The 26,973-nt window shown below is 46.7% G+C and overlaps 1 protein-coding gene across 1 annotated transcript in view; it reads right to left on the bottom strand.

Annotated features, from left to right (window-relative positions):
• EPHA10 (EPH receptor A10) overlaps positions 1–26,141 on the bottom strand; it is a 43,657-nt gene extending 17,516 nt beyond the window's left edge. The window contains exons 1-5 of the mRNA XM_065930134.1: positions 26,036–26,141; positions 23,821–23,885; positions 22,451–23,129; positions 16,139–16,294; positions 15,178–15,528 (exon numbers count right to left, since the gene is read on the bottom strand). Coding sequence (XP_065786206.1) covers positions 15,178–15,528; positions 16,139–16,294; positions 22,451–23,129; positions 23,821–23,885; positions 26,036–26,141 — 1,357 coding nt within the window. The remainder of the gene's footprint in view (positions 1–15,177; positions 15,529–16,138; positions 16,295–22,450; positions 23,130–23,820; positions 23,886–26,035) is intronic.
• Between the last annotated feature and the right edge of the window lie 832 nt (positions 26,142–26,973).

Raw genomic sequence — 26,973 nt, 5'->3', positions numbered from 1 at the left:
TCTCAGATATGGAAGTCAGACCGGTGGTTGCCACGGTGGGAGAGAGTCTGGAGAGCGGCAGAGTGGGAGGTTAGAGGTAGAGGATGTAAGCTTGTGCATAGAGAATGGATAAACAACGAAGTCCTACTGTATAGCACAGGGAACTATCGTCAGTATCCTCCAGTAAACCACAATGGAAATGAGCACTTCTTACATGTATATAACTGAGTCACTTTGCCGTATAGCAGAAACTAACATTGTGAATCAACTATACTTCAACAAAAATATTGATAAAAAACAAAATAAAGATAGAACTACCATGTGATCTAGCAATCCCTCTTCTTTTTTTTTTTTAGCAATCCCTCTTCTGAGTATATAGCCCAAGGAAACAAAATCACAGTTTTGTACAGACTACTGCACTCTCATGTTCATTGCAGCATTATTGACAACAGCCAAGATACAGAAACAATCTAAGTATCTGCTGACAGATGAGTGGATAAAGACAAAATTGTATACATATATATTTAATGATATGTTATTCAGTCATTTAAAAAAAAAAGAAATCCTGCCATTAGCAAAAACACAGATGAACCCTGAGGGCATTATGCTAAGCAAAATAAAACAGAGAGACAAGTATTGCCTGATGTCACTTATACATAGAATCTAAAAAAGCCAAACTCAGAGAACAGAGAATAGATTGGATTTTTGCCAAGAGATAGGACATGGGGGAAACAGGAAGATGTTGGTCAAAGATCCAGACTTCCAATTATAAGAAGAATAAAATCTGGGGATCTAGTGTATACCATGGTGTACTTGAAAGCTGCTAAGATAGATCATCAGTGTTCGCACCATGCACAAAATGTAACTATGTGAGAGGATGGATGTGTTAACTAACCTTCCCATGGCAATCATTTCACAATATACACATGCACCAAATCGTCACACCTTAGAGTTACAGAGTTATATGTCAATGATGTCTCAAAAAGGCAGCAAGAAAAAAAAGTGATATAGACATACAGTGGAATGCTACTCAACTTAAAGAAAGGAAATCCCATCATATGCCACAACATGGATCAACTTTGAGGACATTATGCTGAGTGAAATAAGCCAGTCACAAAGAGACAAATATTGCATGATTCCACTTCTACGTAAGCTATCTAAAGTAACTTAACTCTTAGAAGGTAGAATGTGGTTGCCAGGGTCTGGGAGGATGGGGGAAGAGGAGTTGCTGCTCAAGGAGTATAGAGTGCATTTATTTTAATAGTTTGCATTTTGAAAGATGAAAAAGTCTATAGGGGTCTGTTGTACGATGACATGCATATAGTTAATGCTACTGTACTGTACACTAAAAATGGTTAATTTGGTAAATTTCCTGTTTTTAACCATAATGAAAAAAAAAAAGTAACGCTCAGGTCACACAACCCAAAGCAATTAAATCAGTTTCTGTGAAGTGGGACTCAGGCATTACTATCTTTTTAAAAAGCTTCTCGGTGATTCCAATGTGTGTTGAACAGAGGGTTTCCCAAGAGAAGACGCTAGGAAAGTGGATGGGTAAGTGGTTCCAAGGGCTTCCCTGATGGCTCAGCCGGTAAAGAATCCACCTGCAATGCAGGAGACACAGGAGACGCGGGTTCAATTCCTGGGTCAGGAAGATCCCTTGAAGGAGGGCATGAACACCCACTCCACCATTCTTGCCTGGAGAATCCCATGGACAGAGGAGCCTGGCGGGCTACAGTCCATGTGGTCACAAAGAGTCAGACACAAGCAACTAACCCCACAAGTGGTTCCAAGGCTCACAAGAGGTATCCAGGACGGAGATGGAGATCTGAGAGCCATTTGAAGGAGATTCGATGAAACTGCCCAGGGGAATTGCAGAAAGGGAGAGAAGGCAAAGCTATCAAGAAACAAGCCCAAGAAATGACCACACTCAAGAGGCAGGCAAAGAAAGAGCAGCTTGGGAAGGAGGAGCCAAAGAGAGGAGAGGAAAAACCAGGAACAAATGAGGCTACAGAAACCCAGGAAAAAGAACATTTAGGAAGGTTCCCGCTTGACTCTTCCTTTTGTTAGCTACTGGTCCACAAGCAAGAGCCTCAGTTTCCTTACATGTAGATAGGAAACAATAATGACCTCTTCATACTTGCTTTGAGAATTTTATGAATTAATAACATATAAAGAGCTTAGCACTATATTTGACATAGAACAAGCACTCAATTCCACACTTACCAACAAAAGGAGATGCTGGTTGGCAGTGTCATATGCAGAGCAAAGACAGGTAACAAAATAATTCAAAGTGCCACTGGCTTTAACAGTGTGGAGGTTCCTAGTGTCTTCAGGGCATTCAGAGGAAGTAGACAGCAGAAGTAGCCACAGGACTGGAATAGGTCAGTTTTCATTCCAACCCCAAAGAAGGGAAATGCCAAAGAATGTTCAAACTTCTTTGAATGTACAATTGCACTCATTTCATATGCTAGCAAGGTAATGCTCAAAATCCTTCAGGCTAGGTTTCAGCAGTACGTGCACCGAGAACTTTCAGATGTACAGGCTGGGTTTAGAAAAGGCAGAGGAACCGAAGATCAGATGGCCAACATTTGCTGGATCATGTAGAAAGCAAGGGAATTCCAGAAAAACATCTACTTCTGCTTCACTGACTATGCTAAAGCCTTTGACTGTGAGAATCACAAGAAACTGAAAAACTCTTAAAGAGATGGGAATACCAGACCATCTTATCTTGTCTCCTGAGAAACCTGTATTTGGGTCAAGAAGCAACAGTTAGAACCAGACATGGAACAGAATGGTTCAAAATTGGGAGAGGAATACACCAAGGCTGTATATTGTCATCCTGCTTATTTAACTTCTATGCAGAGTAGTCCAAAATGCTGGGCTGGATGAATCACAAGCTGGGATCAATATTGACAGAAGAAATATCCACAACCTCAGATATGCAGATGTTACCACTCTAATGGCAGAAAGTGAAGAGGAACTAAAGAGCCTCTTGATGAGAGTGAAAGAGGAGAGTGATAAAGCTGGCTTAAAACTCAACATTCAAAAAAAGAAGATCATGGCATCTAGTCCCATAACCTCATGGCAAATAGAAGGGGGAAAAGTGGAAGCAGTGACAGATTTTATTTTCTTGGGCTCCAAAATCACTGTGGATGGTGATTGCAGCTATGAAATTAAAAGACACTTGCTTCTTGGAAAGAAAGCTATGACAAAGACAGTATATCAAAAAGCAGAGACATCACTTTGCTGACAAAGGTCCATACAGTGAAAGCTATGGTTTTCCCAGTAGTCATGTACAGATGTGAGAGTTGGACTGTAAAGAAGGTTGAGTGCCAAAGAACTGATGCTTTCAAATTGTGGTGCTGGAGACCTGTGAGAGTCCCTTGGACTGCAAGGAGATCAAACCAGTCAATCATAAAGGAAATCAACCCTCAATATTCACTGTAAGGTCTGATACTAAAGCTGAATCTCCAGTACTTTGACCACCTGTGCAAAGAGCAAACTCATTGGATCCTGATGCTGGGAAAGACTGAAGGCAAACGGAGAAGGGGTGGTGGAGGATGAGATGGTTAGATAGCACCACCACATCCAATTCAATGGACATGAATTTGAGCAAACTTTGGGAGATAGTGAAGGACTGAGGAGCCTGGTGTGCTGCAGTCTGTGAGGTCACAAAGAGTTGGACACAACTTAGTGACTGAGCAACAACAGAACAGCAGGTAGCAAGGAGTCAAGGAAATGGAGACAAGGGCGTAAGGAGCTGTTTCTGAAAAGCATATAAACATGGCTTCCAGTTTTAAATGGTCACCATCTAACAGCCCCCATTAATTGCTCTCTCTTCCAAATTCTAATTAAAACCCAAATATACGGAAAATGCAGAAATGTCACCATAAACGAGTCTTGACAGCTGATTGCCAGAATGGGGGGATGGGGAGTAGAGTGGCATATTTCCACCTATGATAAAGCCTGTGGGACTGGACAAAAAAATACATTGTAGTGAACCCCCAGGCTATGCTGCCCACAGAGTGACATTGCCTCCCATCCTAAAAATAACTTGAAAGATCCTTTATCCTTCCTCCCACTGTCTGACCCTTTTTTTTTTTTAAAAGCAAGGTCTTTGTCGACTGGACAATGAGCACACAGCCATCACTTCACTGCGTAGTTGCTTCCGCTGTCCCCTGAGAGGGCCTCTCAGCCTAGATACACTTGGAGATGGCAGCTCCCAGAAAAGACACAGGCACAAACAGAAGAGGAGTGATGAGATATCCTAGGAAGGGGTGCAACCTCTTGTAGATACAGATGGAGGGCAGAGATAGGAAAGAGCCGGGAATGCCATTTTTTAAAACTACATCTTCTGAATGTTATCAGATGGCCAGGATATAGAGACAGGAGAAGGTTCCATTTCAGCCCTGCAGAGTGACAGTAGATGAAAGCCTGTAAACCCTGAGAACGAAGCTAAAAACAGAGCCCCAGCACCTGCTCTCCCGCCGTACACTTGTGATGCAGTTCAGCCAGCACCCAAGTGGGGCCAAGAGTCCAGCAGACACTGGCTGTTCAACAGCCATGCCCCACTTTCCTGCTGACCAAGCCCAGTTTTGGATTCAGGGTCTACTGTCTCCCCTCAGATGACTCGGGTTGATTCTGATTGTCCTAAAACATTCATGGGCACTCATTCCCTTTGCCAATAATTGGATCAAGGTCGGATTCATAATCCAATTCTGGCCAAGAAAAGGAGAAATCACCTAAGAGGAGGAGGGATTCTGGGAAAGGTTACTTTAAAAAAAAAAAGTGTTTATGAATTTGTTACAGTTTTGCTTCTGCTTCTTTAAGGTTTGGTTTTTTGGTTGCGAGGCACGGGGGATCTTAGCTCCCCAACCAGGATGGAACCCATATCCTGTGCACTAGAATGCAAACTCTCACCCACTGCACCACCGGGGAAGTGCCTGGGAAAGCCTTCCTGCTCTTAAAAAGACACCAACAAGGAAGAAACAGTTATTTTTCTGCCCTGCACGGTAAGGATGTGATGTCTGGAGTGGCTATATCCATCTTGCCACCATAAGGGAGCCAGCCTAGGTTATAAGGACAGAAAACTCCAGAGAAAGGAAGAACCTGGGTCCTTGAGAGCGCTGTTCAGTTGCTGAATTAACCAAGCTCCAATTTTACTCTTCTTAGGTAGGCTGAGAAGTCGTTTCAGTCAAAGGTCACTTGCACTGAATTGTATTGTTACCTGCGGCTGAAAGCTTCACAAACCAATCCAAAGGACAATTCATGTGTCATGGTCTTGGTTTGGTTTTTGAGGTTTTGGGGGCTGATATCAGCTATTTCCTTGTTCAGGAATAAGTAAAGAGGAAAAAAACTAAGAAAATGGGCATGTGAAAAAATATTTCTGAATTAGCAAAAAAAAAAAAAGTATTATTCTGAAAACTCAGGAGGAACAGATCTTGAAGAGTGATTAATATGACAGTTAGAAGAACAAGTAAGGAGACTGTTTGGCATCTTCAAGAAGATGAAAGAAAACACAGCCTCTTGAAATAGAAGCAGAAGGCAATGAAGGGAAAACAGATGGAGAAGAAAAAGAAACAGGATGACATGAGATAAAAGTGGAGAAGGTGAGAAACGCTTGTAGGGAAACTAAAAATGCGTTAGCAAAATCGAAATATTTAAAAGTCATTATAAGTACATGGAATTTAACAAAATCATAAGCGGAATGGGAAACTGAAACTTCTTAGTCTTTGGAACATCAAGTAGACAGTAAGAAGGAAATAGAAAAATTGAATAATATAGTACTTAGTATATATGATGAGAGAGAGAGGGAGAGAGAGAACACTGCAGTACAATAAAAAGCGAAGTATGCATCGCTTCAAAGTAGCCATGGAATAGTTAAAATGGTCACCATGTCTTAAGCCACAAAGAAAACTCCACCAGCTCCTTTAAAATGTAAACACTGCAGGGAATTCCCTGGCAGTCCAGTGGTTAGGACTTGGTGCTTTCACTGCCAGGGCCTGGGTTCAAACCCTACTTGGGGAATTAGGATCCCACAAACCATGCAGCAAAAAATAAAAAAAATAAAAATGTAAACACTCTACAAACCTCCTTCTCTAAACATGAAGCAGTAAAATCAGAAACAAAAACATAACAAAAATAAGTCATCCAGAAGTTAAAATACATTCTCCAAAACACTTTTAGTCAAAATGACAATACTAGAAGAAAACATAGGTACAAATCTTTACTACCTTAATTTAGGCAATGATGTCTTAGATATGAAACCAAAAGCAGAAGCAACTTGAAAAAATAAACTGGACTTCATCAAAATTTAAAATGTTGAGTTCCAAAGGATGGTACTAAGAAAGTGAAGGACAGGGAATCCCCTGATGGTCCAATGGTTAGAAATCCATGCTTTTACTGCCAAGGACTCAGACAGAAAAAGTAAGTGGAAGACAGCTAGTTGCCAGAGGCAGGGGGTGAGAGGTGGACAAAATGGGTGAAGGTGGTCAAAATGGACAAGTTTACTGTTATAAAATAAATAAGTCCTGGAAATGTAATGTACAGGGTGGTAACCAGTGTGGTGATTACAATTAAAAATACTATATTGTATATTTGAAAATTGCTGAGAGTAGGCCTAAAAAGTTCTCATCATAAGAAAAACAATTCATAACTGTGAGTGGTTATGGACGGTTATGGATGCTCTAGACTTATTGTGGTGGTCACTCTACAGTATATACAAATTAAAGTTATATGTCAGTTATGCCTCAATTGCCAAAAAGAAAGTAGGTGACAATCCATAGAACATACATTTGCAAATCATGTGTATGATGGTTGTTATGTATGGAATTGTGTTCCCTAAAAAAGATATGTTGAGGTCCTAACGCCCAGTACCTCTAGAATGTGACTTTATTTGGAAATATCGTCTTCACAGAGGTAATCAAGTCAATGTGAAGTCATTTAGGTGGGATTTATCCAGTGTGACTGGTGTCCTTCTGAAAGGGAGAAAGTTCAGACACAGAGGCAGGCACTGATGGAGGGGAGATGACGTGAAGACATATGTGGAAAAGAGGGCCATGTGACTGGAGTGATCCATCTGTGAACCAAGGAAGGCCAAGGACTGCCAGCTAATTCCAAGGGCTGGAAGGAAGGAACCCTTCTCCCCTACGACAGTCACACGGAGCATGGCCCTGCTGACACCTTGATTTCAAACTTCTCGCTTCCAGAAGTGTGAAACAATAAGATTGTTTTAAGCCATCCAACTTTTAGAAATTTGTTACAGCAAACCGAGGAAGTAATACAAAGGTATCCAGAATATATGGATATATTAGACAAAAAGAAACAACAAGAAAACAACTCTTATAACTCAATGACAAAAAGAAAACCCAGCACATTGAAAAGAGGTTCAACATCAGTAGTCATTACAGAAAAATAAACTGAAACACCAGTGAGGTAGCACTTCACATCGACTAGGATGGCTGTAATCAGCAAGACAAGCAAGTGTTGGTGAGGATGTGGAGAAACTGGAAACTTTGTACATTGCTGGTGGGAATGTAAAATGGTACAGTTGCTTTGGAAGACAGTTTGGCAATGCCTCAAAAAGTTAAGCAGCCCCTCAAAAAGAATTTTTCAAAGTTTCCATATATATATTGGTCCATGCAGGCTGCCATAACAAGATGCTACAGACTGGGTGGCTTAAATAACAAAAATTTATTTTCTTACAGTTCTAAAGACTAGAAATTCCAGATGATGCTCACAGATTCATATTTGTATTCTGGTAAGGGCTCTCTTCCTGACTTGCTCCCAGCCACCTTCTTGCTGTATCCTTACCTGTCCTTTCCCCTGTGTATGGATAAAGGGCATAAATGAGTTCTGGTGTGTGTTCCTCTTCTTGGAAGGACACCTTGTAAGTTCCTGGGATTCGGGTCTCTCCCTTATGATCTCACTGTTGTTCAGTTGCTAGTTCAGTTCAGTTCAATTCAGTTGCTCGGTCATGTCTGACTCTTTGCGACCCCATGAATCACAGCATGCCAGGCCTCCCTGTCCATCAGCAACTCCCGGAGTTTACTCAAACTCATGTCCATTGAGTCAGTGATGCCATCCAACCACCTCATCCTCTGTCGTTCCCTTCTCCTCCTGCCCCCAGTATCTGGGTCTTTTCACATGAATCAGCTCTTTGCATCAGGTGGCCAAAGTATTGGAGTTTCAGCTTCAGCATCAGTCCTCCAATGAACACCCAGGACTGATCTCCTTGCAGTCCAAGGGACTCTCAAGAGTCTTCTCCAACACCACAGTTCAAAAGCATCAATTTTTCGGCACTCAGTTTTCTTCACAGTCCAACTCTCACATCCATACATGACCACTGGAAAAACCACAGCCTTGACTAGATGGACCTTTGTTGGCAAAGTAATGTCTCTGCTTTTTAATATGCTGTCTAGGTTTGTCATAACTTTCCTTCCCAGGAGTAAGCGTCTTTTAAGTTCATGGCTGCAATCACCATCTGCAGTGATTTTGGAACCCCAAAAAATAAAGTCTGACACTGCTTCCACTGTTTCCCCATCTATTTCCCATGAAGTGATGGGACCAGATGCCATGATCTTAGTTTTCTGAATGTTGAGCTTTAAGCCAACTTTTTCACTCTCCTCTTTCACTTTCATCAAGAGGCTTTTCAGTTCCTCTCACTTTCTGCCATAAGGGTGGTGTCATCTGCATATCTGAGGTTATTGATATTTCTCCCGGCAATCTTGACTCCAGCTTGTGCTTCTTCCAGCCCAGCGTTTCTCATGACGTACTCTGCGTATAAGTTAAATAAGCAGGGTGATAATATACAGCCTTGATGTACTCCTTTTCCTATTTGGAACCAGTGTGTTGTTCCAGGTACAGTTCTAACTGTTGCTTCCTGACCTGCATATAGATTTCTCAAGAGGCAGGTCAGGTGGTCTGGTATGCCCATCTCTTTCAGAATTTTCCACAGTTTATTGTGATCGACATAGTCGAAGGCTCTGGCATAGTCAACAAAGCAGAAATAGATCTTTTTCTGGAACTCTCTTGCTTTTTCGATGATCCAGCAGATGTTTGCAATTTGATCTCTGTTTCCTTTGCCTTTTCTAAATCCAGCTTGAACATCTGGAAGTTCACGGTTCACATATTGCTGAAGCCTGGCTTGGAGAATTTTGAGCATTACTTTACTAGCGTGTGAGATGAGTGCAATTGTGCGGTAGTTTGAGCATTCTTTGGGATTGGAATGAAAACTGACCTTTTCCAGTCCTGTGGCCACTGCTGAGTTTTCCGAATTTGCTGGCATATTGACTGCAGCACTTTCACAGCATCATCTTTCAAGATTTGAAATAGCTCAACTGGAATTCCATCACCTCCACTAGCTTTGTTCATAGTGATGCTTCCTAAGGCCCACCTGACTTCACATTCCAGGATGTCTGTCTCTAGGTGAGTGATCACACCATTGTGATTATCTGGGTCGTGAAGATCTTTTTTGTACAGTTCCTCAGTGTATTCTTGCCACCTCTTCTTAATATCTTCTGCTTCTGTTAGGTTCATACCATTTCTGTCCTTTATTGAACCCATCTTTACATGAAATGTTCCCTTGGTATCTCTAATTTTCTTGAAGAGATCTCTAGTCTTTCCCATTCTGTTGTTTTCCTCTATTTCTTTGCATTGATTGCTGAGGAAGGCTTTCTTATCTTTCCTTGCTATTCTTTGGAACTCTGCATTCAAATGGGAATATCTTTCCTTTTCTCTTTTGCTTTTCACTTCTCTTCTTTTCATAGCTGTTTGTAAGCCCTCCTCAGACAACCATTTTGCCTTTTTGCATTTCTTTTCCATGGGGATGGTCCTGATCCCTGTCTCCTGTACAGTATCACGAACCTCCGTCCATAGTTCATCAGGCACTCTGTCTATCAGATCTAGTCCCTTAAATCTATTTCTCACTTCCACTGTATAGTCATAAGGGATTTGATTTAGGTAATACCTGAATGGTCTAGTGGCTTCCCCTACTTTCTTCAATTTAAGTCTGAATTTGGCAATGAGGAGTTCATGATCTGAGCCACAGTCAGCTCCTGGTCTTGTTTTTGCTGACTGTATAGAGCCTCTCCATCTTTGGCTGCAAAGAATATAACCAATCCGATTTCGGTGTTGACCATCTGGTGATGTCCATGTGTAGAGTCTTCTCTTGTGTTGTTGGAAGAGCGTGTTTGCTATGACCAATGCGTTCTCTTGGCAAAACTCTATTAGTCTTTGCCCTGCTTCATTCTGTACTTCAAGGCCAAATTTGCCTGTTAATCCAGGTGTTTCTTGACTTGCTACTTTTGCATTCCAGTCCCCTATAATGAAGAGGACACCTTTTTTGGGTGTTGGTTCTGAAAGGTCTTGTTGATCTTCATAGAACCATTCAATTTCAGCTTCTTCAGCGTTACTGGTTGGGCCATAGGCTTGGATTACCATGATATTGAATGATTTGCCTTGGAAATGAACAAAGATCATTCTGTCACTTTTGAGATTGCATCCAAGTACTGCACTTTGGACTCTTTTGTTGAACATGATGGCTAATCCATTTCTTCTAGGGGATTCCTGCCCACAGTAGTATATATAATGGTCATTCTGAGTTAAATTCACCCATTCCAGTCCATTTTAGTTTGCTGATTCCTAGAATGTCGACATTCACTCTTGCCATCTCCTGTTTGACCACTTCCAATTTGCCTTGATTCATGGACTTGACATTCCAGGTTCCTATGCAATATTGCTCTTACAGCATCAGACCTTGCGTCTATCATCAGTCACATCCACAACTTGGTAGTGTTTTTGCTTTGGCTCCATCCCTTCATTCTTTCTGGAGTTATTTCTCCTCTGATCTCCAGTAGCATATTAGACATCTACTGACCTGGGGAGTTCATCTTTCAGTGTCCTGTCTTTTTGCCTTTTCATACTGTTCATGGGGTTCTCAAGAAGAGAATACTGAAGTGGCTTGCCATTTCCTTCTCCAATGGGCCACATTCTGTCAGACCTCTCCACCATGACCCAACCGTCTTGGGTGGCCCCACATGGCATGGCTTAGTTTCATTGAGTTAGACAAGGCTGTGGTCCGTGTGATCAGATTGGCTAGTTGCCTGTGATTATGGTTGTAGTGTGTTTGCCCTCTGATGCCTTCTTGCAACACCACCGTCTTACGTGGGTTTCTCTTACCTTGGACGTGGGGTATCTCTTCACGGCTGCTCCAGCAAAGCGCAGCCACTGCTCCTTACCTTGGACGAGGGGTATCTCCTCATGGCCGCCCCTCCTGACCTTGCATGTGGAGTAGCTCCTCTCGGCCCCCCTGCGCCCGCGGAGCTGCCACTCCTTGGACGTGGGGTTGCTCCTCTCAGCCACCGCCCCTGACCTCGGGCGTGGGGTAGCTCGTCTCAGTCACGGCCCCTGACCTTGGGTGGGGGTAGCTCCTCACAGCCACGCTTCTGCGCAGTCCGTCGCAGCCGGAGTTGCTAAGCCATGTCCAACTTTTTGCGACCCCATGAACTGCAGCACACCAGGCTTCCCTGTCCTTCACCATCTCCCTGAGTTTACTCAAACTCATTACATTGAGTCAGTGATTCCATCCAACCATCTCATCCTCTGTTGCCCACTTCTCCTCTTGCCTTCAGTCTTTTCCAGCATGAGGGTCTTTTCCAAAGAGTCAGCTCTTCCCATCAGGAGGCCAAAGGTGGGCTCATTACCATGAATTATTTCCTTAAAGGCCCTGTCTCCAAATATAGTCACACTGGGGGTTAAGACTTCAATATATGAATTTGGGGGAGATAATTCAATCTATGACACCATATGACCTAGCAATTCCACTCCTAAGTTTATACCCAAGAGAACTGAAAACTTATGTTTCCACAAAACTTGTACATGAACGTTCATAGCAGCATTACTCTAATAGCCAAAAAGCAGAAACAGTCCAAATCCCATAAACTGATGAATGAATAAAGAAACTTGTGGTATATCCACACAATGGAATATTACCCATAAAAAGGAATGCAATACTGATACATGCTACAACATGGACAAGCCTTGAAAACATTATGCTAAGTGAAAAAAAGCCAGACACAAATGTCTAGACATTGTATAATTCCATGTATATAAAATGATCAGAATAGGAAAATCCATAGAAACAGAAAGTGGATTAGTGGTTATTAGGGGCTAGAGTGGGTGGGAGGAATCGGGAGTGACTGTTAATGGGGTTTCTTTTGGGGGTGATGAAAATGTTCTGGAATTAGAGTCTGTGATAGTTATATAGGAAAAAATGACTAAATTGCACACTTTAAAAGGTATGTGAAATTTTATGGTATGTGAATTATATCTAGAAAGAAAATGACAATATGAACAATGTGCTATGTATAAAAACATACTAGATGTGACCAAAGCTATTCTCAGAGGAAATTTCTTAGACTTAAAATATTAAAACTATAATATAACAATTAAGCACTGAACTTACCTAGAAAAAGACCTCAGGAAAGCAGAAGGATGGTGTTAAGAAAGATAAAATCATAAAATAATTGACAAAAGTAAAGAGCAGTGAAATTTGATGAGTTCAAGAGCTGGTTATCTGTCATAACCAATAAAATAAATTCCTTCCAAGAATAATTTTTTAAAAAGAAATCACAGGGCACAATACAAAGAAAGAGAAAGTAAACTCTAGATACTACAGAAAGTTTTTAAATCAACATTTCTGGGCTAATAAGTTAGAAAAAGATCATCAAAAGATGTTCTGTGGAAGTATAGATTAACAAAACTGATTCAAAAGGAAGTTACAGAAAAGACTGGGCCATCAGCAAACTTTCACTAAAAAAGTGGTTTCCCAGGCAGTTCTGCCCGTCTCCAAAGAATGATAACTATGCTATTTAAACTATTCCCTAGTAGAGAAAAAGAAAAGATTATCCCTGATGCCTTTTTCAAAGCCAGCATTACCAAAATGCTAAAACTCGACAAAGAACACAAAAACTAATCTCTTTTATAAATATAGATGGGAAATATTAAAATATAAGCAAATTAATTCAGCAAATATTAAAAGAATAAGACACTCATCTGCAGCAGGGTATAATCTAGGAATGCAGAAAATCACATTGTAAAATCCATTAGCAGAATTCATCATATCAAAAGTTCAAAGGAGAAAATACATGTGGTCATCTTGAAAGATGCTTAAGAAGCATTTTGTAAAATTAACATCCATTGCTGACTTTTTTTAAGCAAAAGCATTTTTATGGCCAAAAGCATTTTATATGGCCAAGGAGCTAAAAGCAGGGCTTTGGTAATAGACAGACCTGCATTCTGGTTGACTTCGGATAATTCACTTGGCCTCTCAGACTTCAGTTTTATCATCTGAAAGATGATTATAATTCAATTTAAATGAATTAATGTAGAAAATCATATTGCATGGTACCCAACACAGAGCAGCCCTCAATCAGTGGAGTTTAGTGTTTTTATTAATAAAATGGGAACAGAAGATTATTTCCTTAACACGATTTTTAAATCCATCTATATCATAATATGATTGTTATCAGGAAATACTAGATAAAAATTTGTGTTACATATATTATGCAGTGGGGGGTTTATAGTAGATAATTCTAAGTATGGATATAAATATAGAAAAAATTGTGGAAGGATATACTCCAAGATATTAGTAGTTGTGTTTATCTCTGGATAACAGGATTCTGGGTGCTTTCTTTCATTTATACTGAATTTTTTAAATGTAAATGCAGGACTTTCCTGAAGGCCCATGCCAATACAGGGGACACAGGTGTGATTCCTGGTCTGGGAAGATCCCACTTGCCATGGGGCAACTACAGAACCTCGAGGGCCCTAAAGCCCTGCCTGCCTCAGCAAGAGAGGCCACCACAGGGAAGAGTAGCCCCTGCTCTCCGCAACTAGAGAAAGCCCACACACAGCAATAAAGGCTCAGGGCAGCCAAAAAAAAAAAAAGAAGAGACAGAAAAAAATTGTTAAATGTAAATGCAATAGCCAATGTTAGATAGGGATAGTTTAAAAAAAAAAAAAAAAAAACTGTTCTTCCAGAAAACCAGACAAGTTGGGAACACTCTCCTAAAAGGCAGAGGAAATGGACTGAGAGCTGAAAATGACAAAAGAAGTGACAAGATTTGAGAATCAGAAAAATGAACATACAACTCAAGGCTTAGAAAGATTCTTAGAGACAGACTGGAGTTATCAGAGGTTCCAGTCAAAGTAATAACAGAAAAAAACTTTCAGAAATAAAAAGAGGTACGCAGATTGAAAGTTTTACGATGTTATAGCCAAACTCAATGAAAAGAAGTCAATATTGGTTAGATTTTATTTTCACCAGTAGGCTAAAGAATTATACAAACATCCATGTGTGCACACCTTTGTACCCAAGTTACCTACAAAACAACGAAAATTACCCCGGCCTCAGACTTCTCTGCATCACAGCTGCCATTAGACAAGGAAGCAGTCACAAAAGGATCATATCTTCTCAGACATGAAAAGACTCAGAACTCATACACTCATTTCTTGCAAAGGATACTTGGAGGATTACTTGAAGCTGTACCCCAGCTGAGTAAGACAAATCAAAAGTATTAATAAAAGTCAAGAATGAGGAAGGTGTGATATTAAGGAGTGCAGGTCTTCACTTATTCACCTAAATTCCAGACTCCCAAAAGGGACTGTTATGTGTTGGCCAGTGAATTCTACTGCCCCTACCCTCCGACCCTTCGTGCTTCCTTGCTCTTTTCCAGGGCCAGGAAAGAGGGTGAGGCAGTAGAATCCTTGTAGAGGCCAAGGGACACACAGGGGTCCCTCTTTCTGAGAAAGGAAATATGGAGGTATGATTTGGCTTCCCACTGAAATTTTTGGACAGAGAGGGCAAAAGATTGCAGAATCTTCCACCTCTTTTTTCCGGGAACTGAAGAGGTGGGTGTGGGGCAAAGGCTCACTCCAGGTCAGGAAAGAGGAACGCGCTCTGGCTCCCGCAGACTCGCTGAACACTCATAACCTCTGTAGCCCCGAGGCACAGAGTCATCGGCATCTTCAGTCCCTCCCGCGTGCCCTTCGGGAAGGGAGCTGACCTCGGTGGGGGTCGCCGGGGTCGGGGATCTTCGTGTAAGACCAGCGATCGCAGTTTATCTGGGGTGGTTGCGGGCTGTGGGGATGCTCGCGGTGGGTGGCACAGGGGAGCGCGCAGGGTGCGGAAGATCTTACCCCCGGGCCCGGTGGAGACCGTGACCTGCGCGTAGGTGGCTCCCGCGGCGGCCGCCGGGCCAGACACGCCGTTGAGCGCGGCCACGCGCACGGTGTAGCGCGCGCCGGGCCGCAGGTGCAGCAGCGTGGCGGCGCGCTCCCGCAGCCCCACCTGGCGCGGCACGAAGGCTACGCGGGGCCCGCATGGCTCGCACGCGCCCGCCGGGCCCTCGCGGCCGCAGCGCAGGCACAGCAGCGAGTACGTGACGTCCGAGCGGCCGCCCGAGTCGGCCGGCGGCAGCCAGCGCAACCGCAGCGCCAGCGGCGAGCGGCTCAGGCTGTACTGCAGGTCCCGCGGGGCTGACGGCGGCCCTGGGGGAGACGGGTGGGCGCAGTCAGGGGTGGGGGTGGGCGGCCGCGTAGCAGAGGAGGGCGGGGGCGGGGCGGGGCGGGGCGTGACCAGTAAAGGGCGGGGCCAGGTGGGAGGGGAGGGGCGTGGGCCAGTGAGGGGCGGGGCCGGGAAGGGGCGCGGCTTGGGCCAGTGAGGGGCGGGGCGTGGGCCGGTGAGGGGCGGGATGTGGGAGTGGGGCGCGGTCAGTGATGGGGTGGGTGGACGTTAGTGAGGGGATGAAGTTTCGGATCTGGGGACCCTACAGAGTGTAAGGGGCTGGAGTCCCCCTCCTGACTGGAGAGTTAGGAGAGGTGAGGGCGGGAGCGGTGGCCGGTGGCCCACAGGGTGACCGCCCAACAAGCCTAACCTCATCCCTTCGCCTGGACTCTCTGGTGTCCTGGTTCTTCCATCCTCAGGCCCCAGCCTGCGGTCACCACCCCTCCCTCCACTCTGCCGTCTGGGGGGCCGGCCCGCACGTGCGCCCTGGCGCTCCCCAGTGTGGAACCCCTGCCCTCACCACGCCTCGATTCCGCCTTTACAGACCGCCCCCCACCCCCTGCCCGTGGTAAGGCATTCAGGAGCCGGACTCACGAGTGCAGGACGCCGAGGGCGGGTCGGTGGGCGAGCGTGCGTAGCTGTCCTGGCACACGCAGAACGTGGACGCGTTTTCCAGGGCCCGGCTGTGCTCTGGGCACGGCGAGCAGAAGGGCCGCCTCGGGGACACCTTGTAAAACCCTGGGGGGCAGGCTGCGGGGAGGAACTACGTGAGCAAGGGGCTACACCACAACCTCTCTCTTCTCCACTTTCCCGGTTGGGGTGGGGCTGCGTTGCTACTTTTAGTAATTCACTGAATGCTCATAACAACCTGTAAGATCTGCACTTTATCCTCATTTTAAAAATGAGGGAACTAAGGCTCAGAGAGGTTAAGTAGCTTGCCAGATGTCCCACAGCTAGTAAATGGAGGGATTCCAACTGCAGCCGACTGGTTCAGAGCCCACACCACACTGCCCTAAGGCCCACTAGAAGAAAAGGAGCCAGGCTTTTCCAGTTTTGATGTGAGGACAGAAGGGAGAGGCCTCTGAGGGTTGTTCCCCAGTTACTCAAGGACAGACACCCACACACTCCCAGTAAAAACATTGTCACACACAAACACACACACACTCGTCAGAGCTCTTCCTCCCACCTCCACTGTTTGAGGGTTAATGCATCATAAATCCTCTACTGACGCACTTGGTCCCCATTTAAGCGTGGAGCCAGCCACTCAAGTGGAGTGGGAAAAGGGACCATGCAAGTTCCTTGGTTCTGACACCTCCTCAGTTACTTGGCTTCTCTCACTTCCCTCGCCTCCCCTAGAAGTTGGTGGTTAAAAGCACAGGCTTTTCTATCTACCTGGGTTTGCAGCTGAATTGCATGACTTATTTGCTGTGTGGCCTTAGGCAAGTTGGTCCACTTCTCTGAGCCTTGCATAGAATACCTACCTCAAAAAGGTGGTTGGAGGATTGAGATAAAAGATGCAAACCGCTGAGCCCAGTACAGACAACATTTGCACACTAATGCTAGTAATTACTCTTCCTCCAGCACAGGCTTAAAGTGGAAACAGCTCAACACCCACTTAAAAAAATTTCTCACCAGCTGGGCCAGAGAGGGAGGCAATGGCTTCTGGCCCTCCTCTCAGAGCTTGGGTGGTCCTCACCTGGCTCCCTGACCCTGCCAGGATTTCTTTATCCCTCTCCTCTGGTTTAGCTTTTTGTGGAAGGCTGGCGGCTCTCCAGCCCCAAGAAGACAGTACAACAGAAAGGATGTAGACTAGCGCTTGGGGAGAACTTCCAGCTGTCTGGGAGAAGAGGGCAGGGGGCTGAGGGTTCTCATTATCTGGAAGCTTAGGTCTGGCAATGGGTCCCTGTTGCCTAGAGCCCTGGGCTTTGGGCAGCTTTGGGCAGGGCCTCCAAAGCTCAGGAGTCTTTGGAAGTTCCTGCCTTTGAAACAAAGCACGGGGCTCGCAAACATCTGGTCTGGGCAACAGACTCCGGAGGCCTGGGTTCCAGTGTTAGCCTTGCTACTTCCTATGCCTCTCTGGCCTCAACAAACCAAACAGATGCAAACACTAGGCATGGCCTGCCCACCTCCATCAAGAAGTAAGAGAGGGATGTGTTTGCAGGATCACACAGCAGGAGAGAAAGAATGTGGGAAGCTCCTTTCTCCGTGTGTATGTGTGTCTGGGGTCCCAGAGGTGGGTGGTCCAATCAGAGACGGCATTGCTTATGTCTACTTTGAGAGGCTCTGTTTAGAAGAGGTTGTATTGAGGGACAGACTCAGGAAGGGACTCCTGAGTACCGGCCCCCTCCCTCTCTTCCTCACAGTCAGAGTCAGAATTTCAGGGGTGCTCTAGTTGAACGCCCTCTGGCCTATCTTGCAGCAGCTTTCCTAGCTGGAGCCACAGTCTTTGCTCAAATACCTAGTAATGGGACCCCACCTCCTTCTGCGACGGCCTCTGCTGAACAACGCTGGCAGTTTGAAAGTGCTTCCATTTAAATTTCACATCAGCCCCCTAGGGTACTTTCCCCCAGCTCTGAGAAGAAAGGGGGGTCCAGAGAGATTGATTGAGTAACTTCTCACAGCCCCTCAGTACCAGGCGGAGCTGGGATCTGAGTGCGGGCCTCTGCTCCCTGTAGGGGGCGCTGTGGGGGAGTGGGAATAGCAAGTCACAGCTGTTAGGTTGCCACCTGGCTCACACTGGCATTCAGTAAGCAGGTGGTGGGGCTTCCCAGGTTCAGTAGTAAAGAATCCACCTGCAATGCAGAAGACACAGGTTCGATCCCTGGGTCAGGAAGATCCCTTGGAGAAGGAAATGACAACCTGCTCCAGTATTTTTGCCTGGAAAATTCCATGAACAGAGACGCTTGGTGGGCTACAATCCTTGGTGTCGCAAAGAATTGGACATAACGTAGCTCGACTTGGCGACTGAGCATTCATGCCTTCATGCTGAGCCCAAATCAGCCTCCCTGCTTGTAACCCGCCTCATGCCTCTCTGTTGCAGGGACTTGATGTAACCTGTGGAGCCTCAGCATGTCTGCTTGAGTTCCTCTGCTCCAGGGCAGTACAGAGATTTGAAGACACGAGTCATACACTCTGACTTTTTCCCCCAAGGGAAACCCCACATCTTTCAATAATTCCCCTGGTGGCTGGGAGAGGAGCAAGAGTCATGGTCATTAAAGAGAGATGCCTCCTTGTCTGTCTGCCTTCAGAGAGGGCTCTATAATAGCTACAGAAAACAATTGCAAGGCCTTCCCTTTCTAAATACAAACCTGACCATTTCATTTCCCTTTATAAAAAACCCTCCAACAGCTCCCCAATGCCAACCCCACCCATACCACACTGAATTTTTCCTTTTCCACCTCTGCGTCTTGTCCCATAATGTCTTATACAACGTCTCTCCTGGCAAATGCCTATGTTTCTCCAAATCCTAGTTCAAAATAATACCTCCCCTGTGAAGCTTTACCTGGCATCCTCCCCACGTGCTTGCTCCCTAAGGCAGAGCTGATGCCATTACAAATGGCCTTTGTCTGGTCTCAGCCAAAGTCAGAAGTGGGATTGGGTTCCTGAGTCTCTCTCTCTCTCTCTCTCTGTGATTGCCTAGAATGTATATCTAAATCCCCTCCTCCAGTCCCTGATCCATTCATTCAACAATTTTTTAGCATGGCTATGAGCCAGGTGCTGTTCTAGGCTCTGGAGCTGCAGCGGTGAGTAAAGCAGAGCAAGATTCCCCTATCCACTGGTACAGGTGTCCCCTCCTGTACCACAGGGAGAGGAGAGGCCATGGGTTGGTAATTCTCTTCTCTATCAGCTCTTTCCGGTAACAGTACAGGGAGTAGAGCCATAAAAGCAGCCCATTTAAGGTATGGGCAGCAGGGCACTGTATTTAAAAACAATAAAACTGACTAAAACGTGGCCTGCTTTTTGTTAGCAGCATGCATCAGCAATTCTGATCCACATCAGTAATAAAATACTTCTTCCCTGGAGGTCGACTGCCGCCCCACACTTGGTAACCCTTTGGCTCCTTACCTCCTGTATAAACAAGGCTCCCTCTCATCTACAGTAAAAAAAAAAAAAAAAAAAAAAAAAAATCCTCTCTCCACCCAATGTCCTCCTCAAGACATCATGCCCTCTTCTCACCTTTCAAACCCAACCTCCAGAGAGTATTTACATTCCCTGCCTTTAGCTCTTCAATTTCCTTCATCCTCTTACCTGCTGCAGCTGGTAAGACCTCCATCACTCAGCTGAAACTGCTCTCACCAGGGCCACTAGGCAGACATTGACCAATCCTCGTGTTCCCTATGGCTCACCAACACTGCAGGCCATCCTCTCCTGGAACCTCCATCACTCTTGTTGTTGTTGCTTAGCTGGTAAGTCACGTCTGACTCTTTTTTGACTCCATGGACTGTAGCCCACCAGGCTCCTCTGTCCATGGGATTTTCCAGGCAAGAATCCTGGAGTGGATTGCCATTTCCTTCTCCAGGGGGTCAGCCTGACCCAGGGAACAAACCCAGGTTTCCCACTTGGCAGGCAGATTCTTTACCACTGAGCCACCCAGAAAGCCCTCCATCATCCTTGGCTGCCATGAAATCACACTCTCCTCCAGCCTCTGATCACTGCCTTGCAGTCTTCTTTATAGCTCCCCTTTGTATATTGCTGTTCTGTGAGACTTCATCAATGGCTGCCTTGCTTCTTACCCCACACATTCTCCCTGGTCTGTCCCAACCAAACCTATAACTTCGAGTAGCATCTATCTCTCTGTTGCTGAGCTCCAGACCCACTTTCTAGCTACCTCTATTTGAGTGCACCATGAACACCATCAAATCTTTTTGTGCATTCATGCCCTGTGTTCTCTACTCCAGTGAATTACCATCTGTGCATTCCATCCTCTGGATGCAGATAAGTCAACAAGGACTCCTTCCTCTAAATCAATGGTCACCAAGTGCTGTGGAGATCTTGTTATTACATCCATCCTTGTCACTCAGTGAGCTCTGCTTCTGCCTTGGTTCAGAACTTGTGCTCTTTCTCCTGGACTATTACATCATCTTTCTTCCTCAACTTCTGGCCTCTAATCCTTCCTTCTCCAGCTTTTTCTTTGTAATTGCAGCTCGAGTGATCTTTTGAAAATACAAATCTGAATTTGTCAGATCTCTGCTTCAAACTCTCCCTAATGGTCTAAAGCATAAAGTCTAAGCTCTTTATCCCTTCTTTATCCCCACTCAAGGCCATTCATGAATTGCCTCTCCTCTTCTCCAGCCCCATCACCTTCACATCCCCAAATGCCCTCTTCTGTATCCATGCTGACTTGCTGAGCCCCAAGCATGCCCTGTTCTCTCCCTCCTCCATGCTTCTACAGACACAATCTGTTACCTCAGAAATCTCTTGGCTGCCTGGAAGAAAGGCCTTATCAGCATCTCTCTCTACACTTAGAATTGGGTTCTCCTGTCTCCAGGATTCCTCAGATTTCTGTTGATATGTATCACCCTTTATGCTAACTTCTCACTCACGCAGTACATTTCCATTGAGCACCTACCATATGTCCCATTATGGATACTGGAGCTGCTAAGATAATACAATCCATTGTCTGAGATCAAGAAGTTCCTAGTCAAGTGGTAGAAACACTAGCGGTCACTGCAGACCATGGGGTAAATAACCATCTAGAGGTAAAAACCTCTAGAAATAGAGGTTTGGAGAGCCCAGAAGTGGATCCCTACCTTACCTGAAGAGCCCAGGAAAGTTTTTCTCTCCAAGTCTGTTACTGAACCACAAGAGCCCCAGGGAAAAGATGGTGACATTCATTCATAAATATATACCCTCAATAAATGCAGGTGAGGTGTTCTCAACTCATGTTGAATGGATGACTGAACAAAGAAATGAGAGCAAGTTTAGTCACTTCTCCCAGTGTCTTCCCATCACTGTATCAATCTCTCTGTTAGCTCATACATCATCCTGTTGTGACTTTTAAATGTTTGCATCTTTCCACCTAGACTATGAATTTCTCAAGAGTTGAGATTATGCCTGATTCATCTCTGTTCCCCTGGCACCCAGAGAAGGACCTGGCTTAGAAAAAGTCTCACTTGGTCTTTCTTCATTAAGTGCACATGGTCCACACCCCATTCTTACCCTGTCCTCAGAGCTACAGACAGGGAAGGAGAGACCTGTTCCTGGTGCCCCCACAGACCAGAGAGTCTAACAGAACCCTCAATATGAAGGATCTCCCCCGCGGGCACAGTGACTCTAGTTCAGAGAGTTGGGTGGAATCTTAGTAGTCACCTAATGCAACTTCCCAATCTCTCTCTCCAGCTCAAGAATCCTCCTGCCAGCCTCTGACTTGTATATTGTTGGTGACAGGGAGTTCACTGCCTCTAATGTAACCAATCCCAGCAGCCTCTAGCTAACAGAGTTAGGCTATTGTAGAGTTCTTTCTTCCCTATGCACAGGGGAGGCAGCATGGTGTAGTAAAAAGAACCTGAGAGTTGGGCAAATCTGGATTTAAAACTCAGTTCCCTGTTTCTTAACTGCAAGCGAGGTGTTAATCTCTCTGAGCCTCTGTTTCCTTATCTGAAAAACAGGGATAAAGGTGATTTTATTGCTGTGAATAAATGAGAAGGCCTGTGTGAGGTGTTTATCATGGTGCCTGAAATACAGGTCCCTGATGCCCCCTTGTATGGAGTCAAATCCATCTCTCATTAACTTCACTTACTGGTCCCGGCTACACCCACTGGAAGCACCACAAAAAGTCAGGACTCCCGGCTCCACACCCCGTGACTTCCCCACTCCCCCTCCTGCCTCTTTCATCTAGGACACACTCTCTCCCAACTGCCACCTGCGGGCTACACTCCCACACCACACCCCCAGGGCGCTGGATACCTTCACAGATGTCACCGCGTTCTTGGAATCCCGCACTGCAGCTGCACCGGCCCACGGGCACCAGCCACTCGCCATCGGCGCCGCAGTGCATGCGCGGGGGGCTGCCGGGCTCCCCTTCTGAGTGTGCCACGCACGTTCCGGTCACCTCCACCAGCGTGGAGAAGGCGCTTTCGGCTGCGGTGGCTGGGAACGCCGCCAGGCCCCGCACCGTGGCGCGGCACTGCTTGTAGTAGACGCGCACAGAGACTAGAGCCACGCATGCGCCCACGTCTTGAAAGGCCAAGTGGAAACCCCGCCGGCTGAGCGGACCGATCTCACGCACCTCCGTGTTCAGCTTCATCTTGCGCTCACCCAGGTCGCCCTGAGTGAAGCTCTCGTCTGCCGCGATCGTGTCGATCTTGCGGGGCCGGCTGCTCCCTGGGCGGGTACGCCCGCGGCCCAAATCGGCCTCGGTTTCCAGGTAGTAGACATTGAAAGTCTCCTTGCAGGTGCCCGCGGCTCCGGGGATGCTGCTGCAGTCACGCAGTGTGAACTGCAGCTCCACGAAGATGCGCTGCCCGCGCCCGCGGCTGATCCAGCCAGTCTGCAGCCAGTTGTCCTGGTTGGGCTCCAGCACGTGGCACACTTGGTATGTGCGAATGGGACGGTCGTGCTCGTCCACGCCGCTGATCTCCTCCCACTGGGGAAGAGAGCAAACATGTGGGCATCTCAGAGCCGAGGCGCTCCCAAGAGGTCGAGCCCTGGCGTTGACTGCGGCTGAAGCCCCCCTTCCCCATCATTCTGCATCCTCTTCTCTTCTCCTTCCCCATACACACCCCTAAAATTATAAGACGCAGAGCTGGGAAAAACCTTGGAGACGATTGAGGTTCAGTTAACAGGGAAACAGGCTCCAGAGAGGGGTGACTTGAGTGGATAGACATGTCTTCTTATAGCAAAAGTAGGGAGTCTCCTGGCTCTCCACCCCTTGCTCTTTCCACAACACCAAGCTGCTGTCACACCATCACATCTCCCCCGATTACCCCAAGTTTCCAAGCCTCTTTTAGGATTCCAAGTCTTGCTTGTCCTGTCAGCCCATCAATCAACAACATTGCTTAGTGGACCTACTGGGTGCAAGGCACCATCCAGCATTGGCTCCATCCAAATGCTGTGTCTGTTCCTAGACACACCCAGTTCTCTTATCACTTTTTTTTCTTTTCAGTCTGACTGAAGAGTCAACATTTTCTAATAGGCCACTCTGGCTTGAAGCCAGGGCTTCTGGAGACTACAATCTCAGGAGCATTTTGATCTGATATAGCCATGGGGAGATAAAGGGGCTGAGTCCTGGACCACCAGGGGCTCCTTGGGACAGAGAGGGAAAGGTTTACACTTACCCCATTACTTGGCAGTGCAGTCCAGCCCAGCTCAGCTTGGGAAGCTTTGGAATCCAAGAGGATGACTAAAGAGAGGGAAGAACAGAAATATCAGAAAGTTCGGGGCAGGGGGGCAGTGAGAACCTTTGGTGAGTTCACTTTAAATTTGCTGACTGAGAAAACAGAGAATGTGGTGAAGGATACAGACAAGCTTTTCCCACTTCATATGTCCCCATGAGAAGGCATGAGTAGATCTAGTCTAAAGAAAGGTAGCCACAATGATTAGGGAGGGAGCCTGTATTAGTTTTCTGTGACTGCCGTAACAAATTACCACAAATTTAGTAGCTTAAAACAACAAAACTTTATTCCATTACAGTTCTAGAGGTCAGAAGTTGAAAATCAGTTTCACTGGTCTAAAGTCAGGGTGTTGGAAAGACTGGTCCCTTCTGGAGGTTCAAAGGGGAGAATCCATTTCCTTGCCTCCTTCAGCTTCTAGTGGCCACCTGAATTCCTTGGCTTGTGGTCCCCTCCTCCATCTTCAAAACACATCATTCCAGCCTCTGTTTCCTTCTCTACTTCTGTTTCCTTCTGTACAGAAGAACTCTGACTTCTGTGTCTCTCTTCTAAGGACCATTGTAATTGTAATTGGGTGACCCATATAATCCAGTGTAACCTCTCCATCTCAAGATTCTTAGCCACACCTGCAAAGTTTATTGCCATTTACGACAATATTCACAGGTTCTGGGGATTCGGGTATGGAAATATTTGGAGAGTCATTATTCAGGCTGGCATGGAATCCATGACATGTGTTCTAAGACTGGCTCTAAAATGGGATCAGTGACCCCCCCCCACCTTCCCAGATCCCCCAAGTTATAAGTGAGTGTCAATAAGAGGGAGAAAGTGATCATATCTGAGAATTCTTATACACATTCCTGAAGGCAGTCATACTCATGGGTTCTTTTGAGGTCTAGGATCACCAGGGATAGGGGAGACTTGAACTTTTTAGTTTGACTCCCAGGGTCTCTGGGGAAAATGAAGTAGAGAGACCCTGTCACCAGCAAAAGAAGTAAAAATCTTTATCTCCTCAACCAGCCCCTTTCCCAGGGGCTGTCATCTCCACTGCTTTTGAAAGATTATCCAAATTCCTTTAATACATAAAGACATGACCCATTCTAAACCAGAGATGCATGTGGTCACTTTCTTCCCCCATGAGGCGTCTGACATGCAGTCTGAATCCTGCTGTCAGGATCGGTCCCAGAGAAACACTGGTTAGAAGCACGGCAGCTGCTCAGAGCCAGAAGCCCAGGCCATCTCCAAATCTTTGGAGATTACTCATCTGGAGCTTAAGCAAGGGGGTGGGGCTCCAAGGTGAGCCCTTTAAGGGGGTTGGCCCCAGAAGTGTCAGCGACAATGGGCAGGATCACTGACAGCTTCCCAATTTCGGTGTAACCGACAGCACATCGGAATTGCATATTGGAAAGCATCAGAGATCTAGCGCCCAGAACAACCCCGAGGCCAACGCCTCAGATTCCAGCTCCTCCAGCTCCTGCACCTGGATATTACGCCTCTGGATTTAACTGAGTGTACAGCTCCCCCAAATTCAGAGTCAGAAGCAGGACGCGGCCGCTGGTACAGCGAGCACCCTCGAACCCGGCAACGCCGATCGCGCTCGTTAGTCTACACTCCAAATTCAGCACTGCGGACAGCTCCCTGGCCAGCACGTCGGACAGCTCCCAGACTCTTCCCCCAATCCCCGACCCCACGCCCTCTCCGAAACACGCCACCAGACGCCCCCCGCCCCCGTCGCCCCACCAGCGCTCTACCTTCTGTTCGCCACGCAGTGGTCCCCTAGACTCCCCACTGTTCCGGCTCCATCCCGTCTCCTTATACTCCAATCTCACCTCTGCATCTCCCTGCCCCCACACCTCCCACCTCCAATTGCTCGGCCTATCCGTCTCACCGGCCCCTGAACCGTCGCCTCTGGCTCCCACGGTTCCTGGTCTCTTTCTTCCCCAGCCTCCCAGGTCTCCAGCCCCCGAGCTCCTCAGTGCTCCTCTCTTCTCCGTTGCTTAGCCACCTTTTCCTCTCTCTCCAGTTCTTTGCTTTCTCGCTGTCCGCTTGCTTTAAACCCCAATACAGACTCCAGTCTCTTCGTACGACTCCTTCCCCAAGCACCGCAGTTCTTCAGCTTCCTATCTTTTGGCATCCAAGCCTCCCAAACAGCCACCAATCTCACCTTCCTCGGCGGTCCCGGGCCTCCCCGGCCCCAAAAGCAAGGCGAGACACAGCGGCATCAGGCAGATGAAGAGGCGCAGCGGATGTGGGCAGGCGCCGGTCTCCATGGTCCGCAGACCGAGCTGTCAGTGCGGCAGCGGCTCAAGCCGCGCCAGCCCCAGCACCGCTGAGCAGTGCCCCCAAACCCTAGCGCTGGCTGGGGGGCGGGATCTCGTCGGTGACCATAATCCATGGGCACCAATCCCTATGTACCACCGCGGGAAGTCCACCAATCCCCGCCAGCAGAAGGTGGAGAGGTGGAGTTTCATAGGCCAGGGGCGGAACAGCAAATTGGAGGGGGAGAAGGAAGGGGTCCCGCCAGTCTCCAAACCATGGGGGGTGGGGCAGCGCTGAGACCCGGTTCGGTTCACGGGGAGAGGGATGACCTGGCGTGGGTGGCCCAGAGCGCTGAATCTTAGCAGCTCATTCGTGAGAAATAGGCAATGTGGGCGTGGCTTAAGGAGGAGCAAACGCGGGGAGGCAGCGACACTTACAACCTCTGAGCTAACCTGGAAGACCCCTAGTACCCAGGACTTGCAGGAGGTTTTGAAGACTGGTGTCCCGACCCCAAGCTCTGGGAAGCTCCTCTATCTCCTAGCCCTTATCTTCTTCCTGTATCTGCAGCTTTGGATATCTCGTGGCTCCACCCCGCCCCCTTTCTCCCCGCCCTCATCTCTCTCTCTCTCTCTCTCTCTCTCTCTCTCTCTCTCTCACACACACACACACACACACACATACACACACACCGGGGAAGAAGAGGCCAGGCACGAGCCCGAGAGCTACACGAGAAAGGAGAGTAAAGTGGCAGACACAGTGCCACCCTACCAGCAGCTCTTCCGAGGCGGGGGAACCATGTGGACGCCAGGATGGGCTATTGATAGATTTTGCATGAACGACTGG

This window comes from Muntiacus reevesi, chromosome 1, assembly GCF_963930625.1.
Source record: "Muntiacus reevesi chromosome 1, mMunRee1.1, whole genome shotgun sequence".
NCBI lineage: Eukaryota > Metazoa > Chordata > Mammalia > Artiodactyla > Cervidae > Muntiacus > Muntiacus reevesi.
This window is presented reverse-complemented; position numbering and strand designations above follow the sequence as displayed.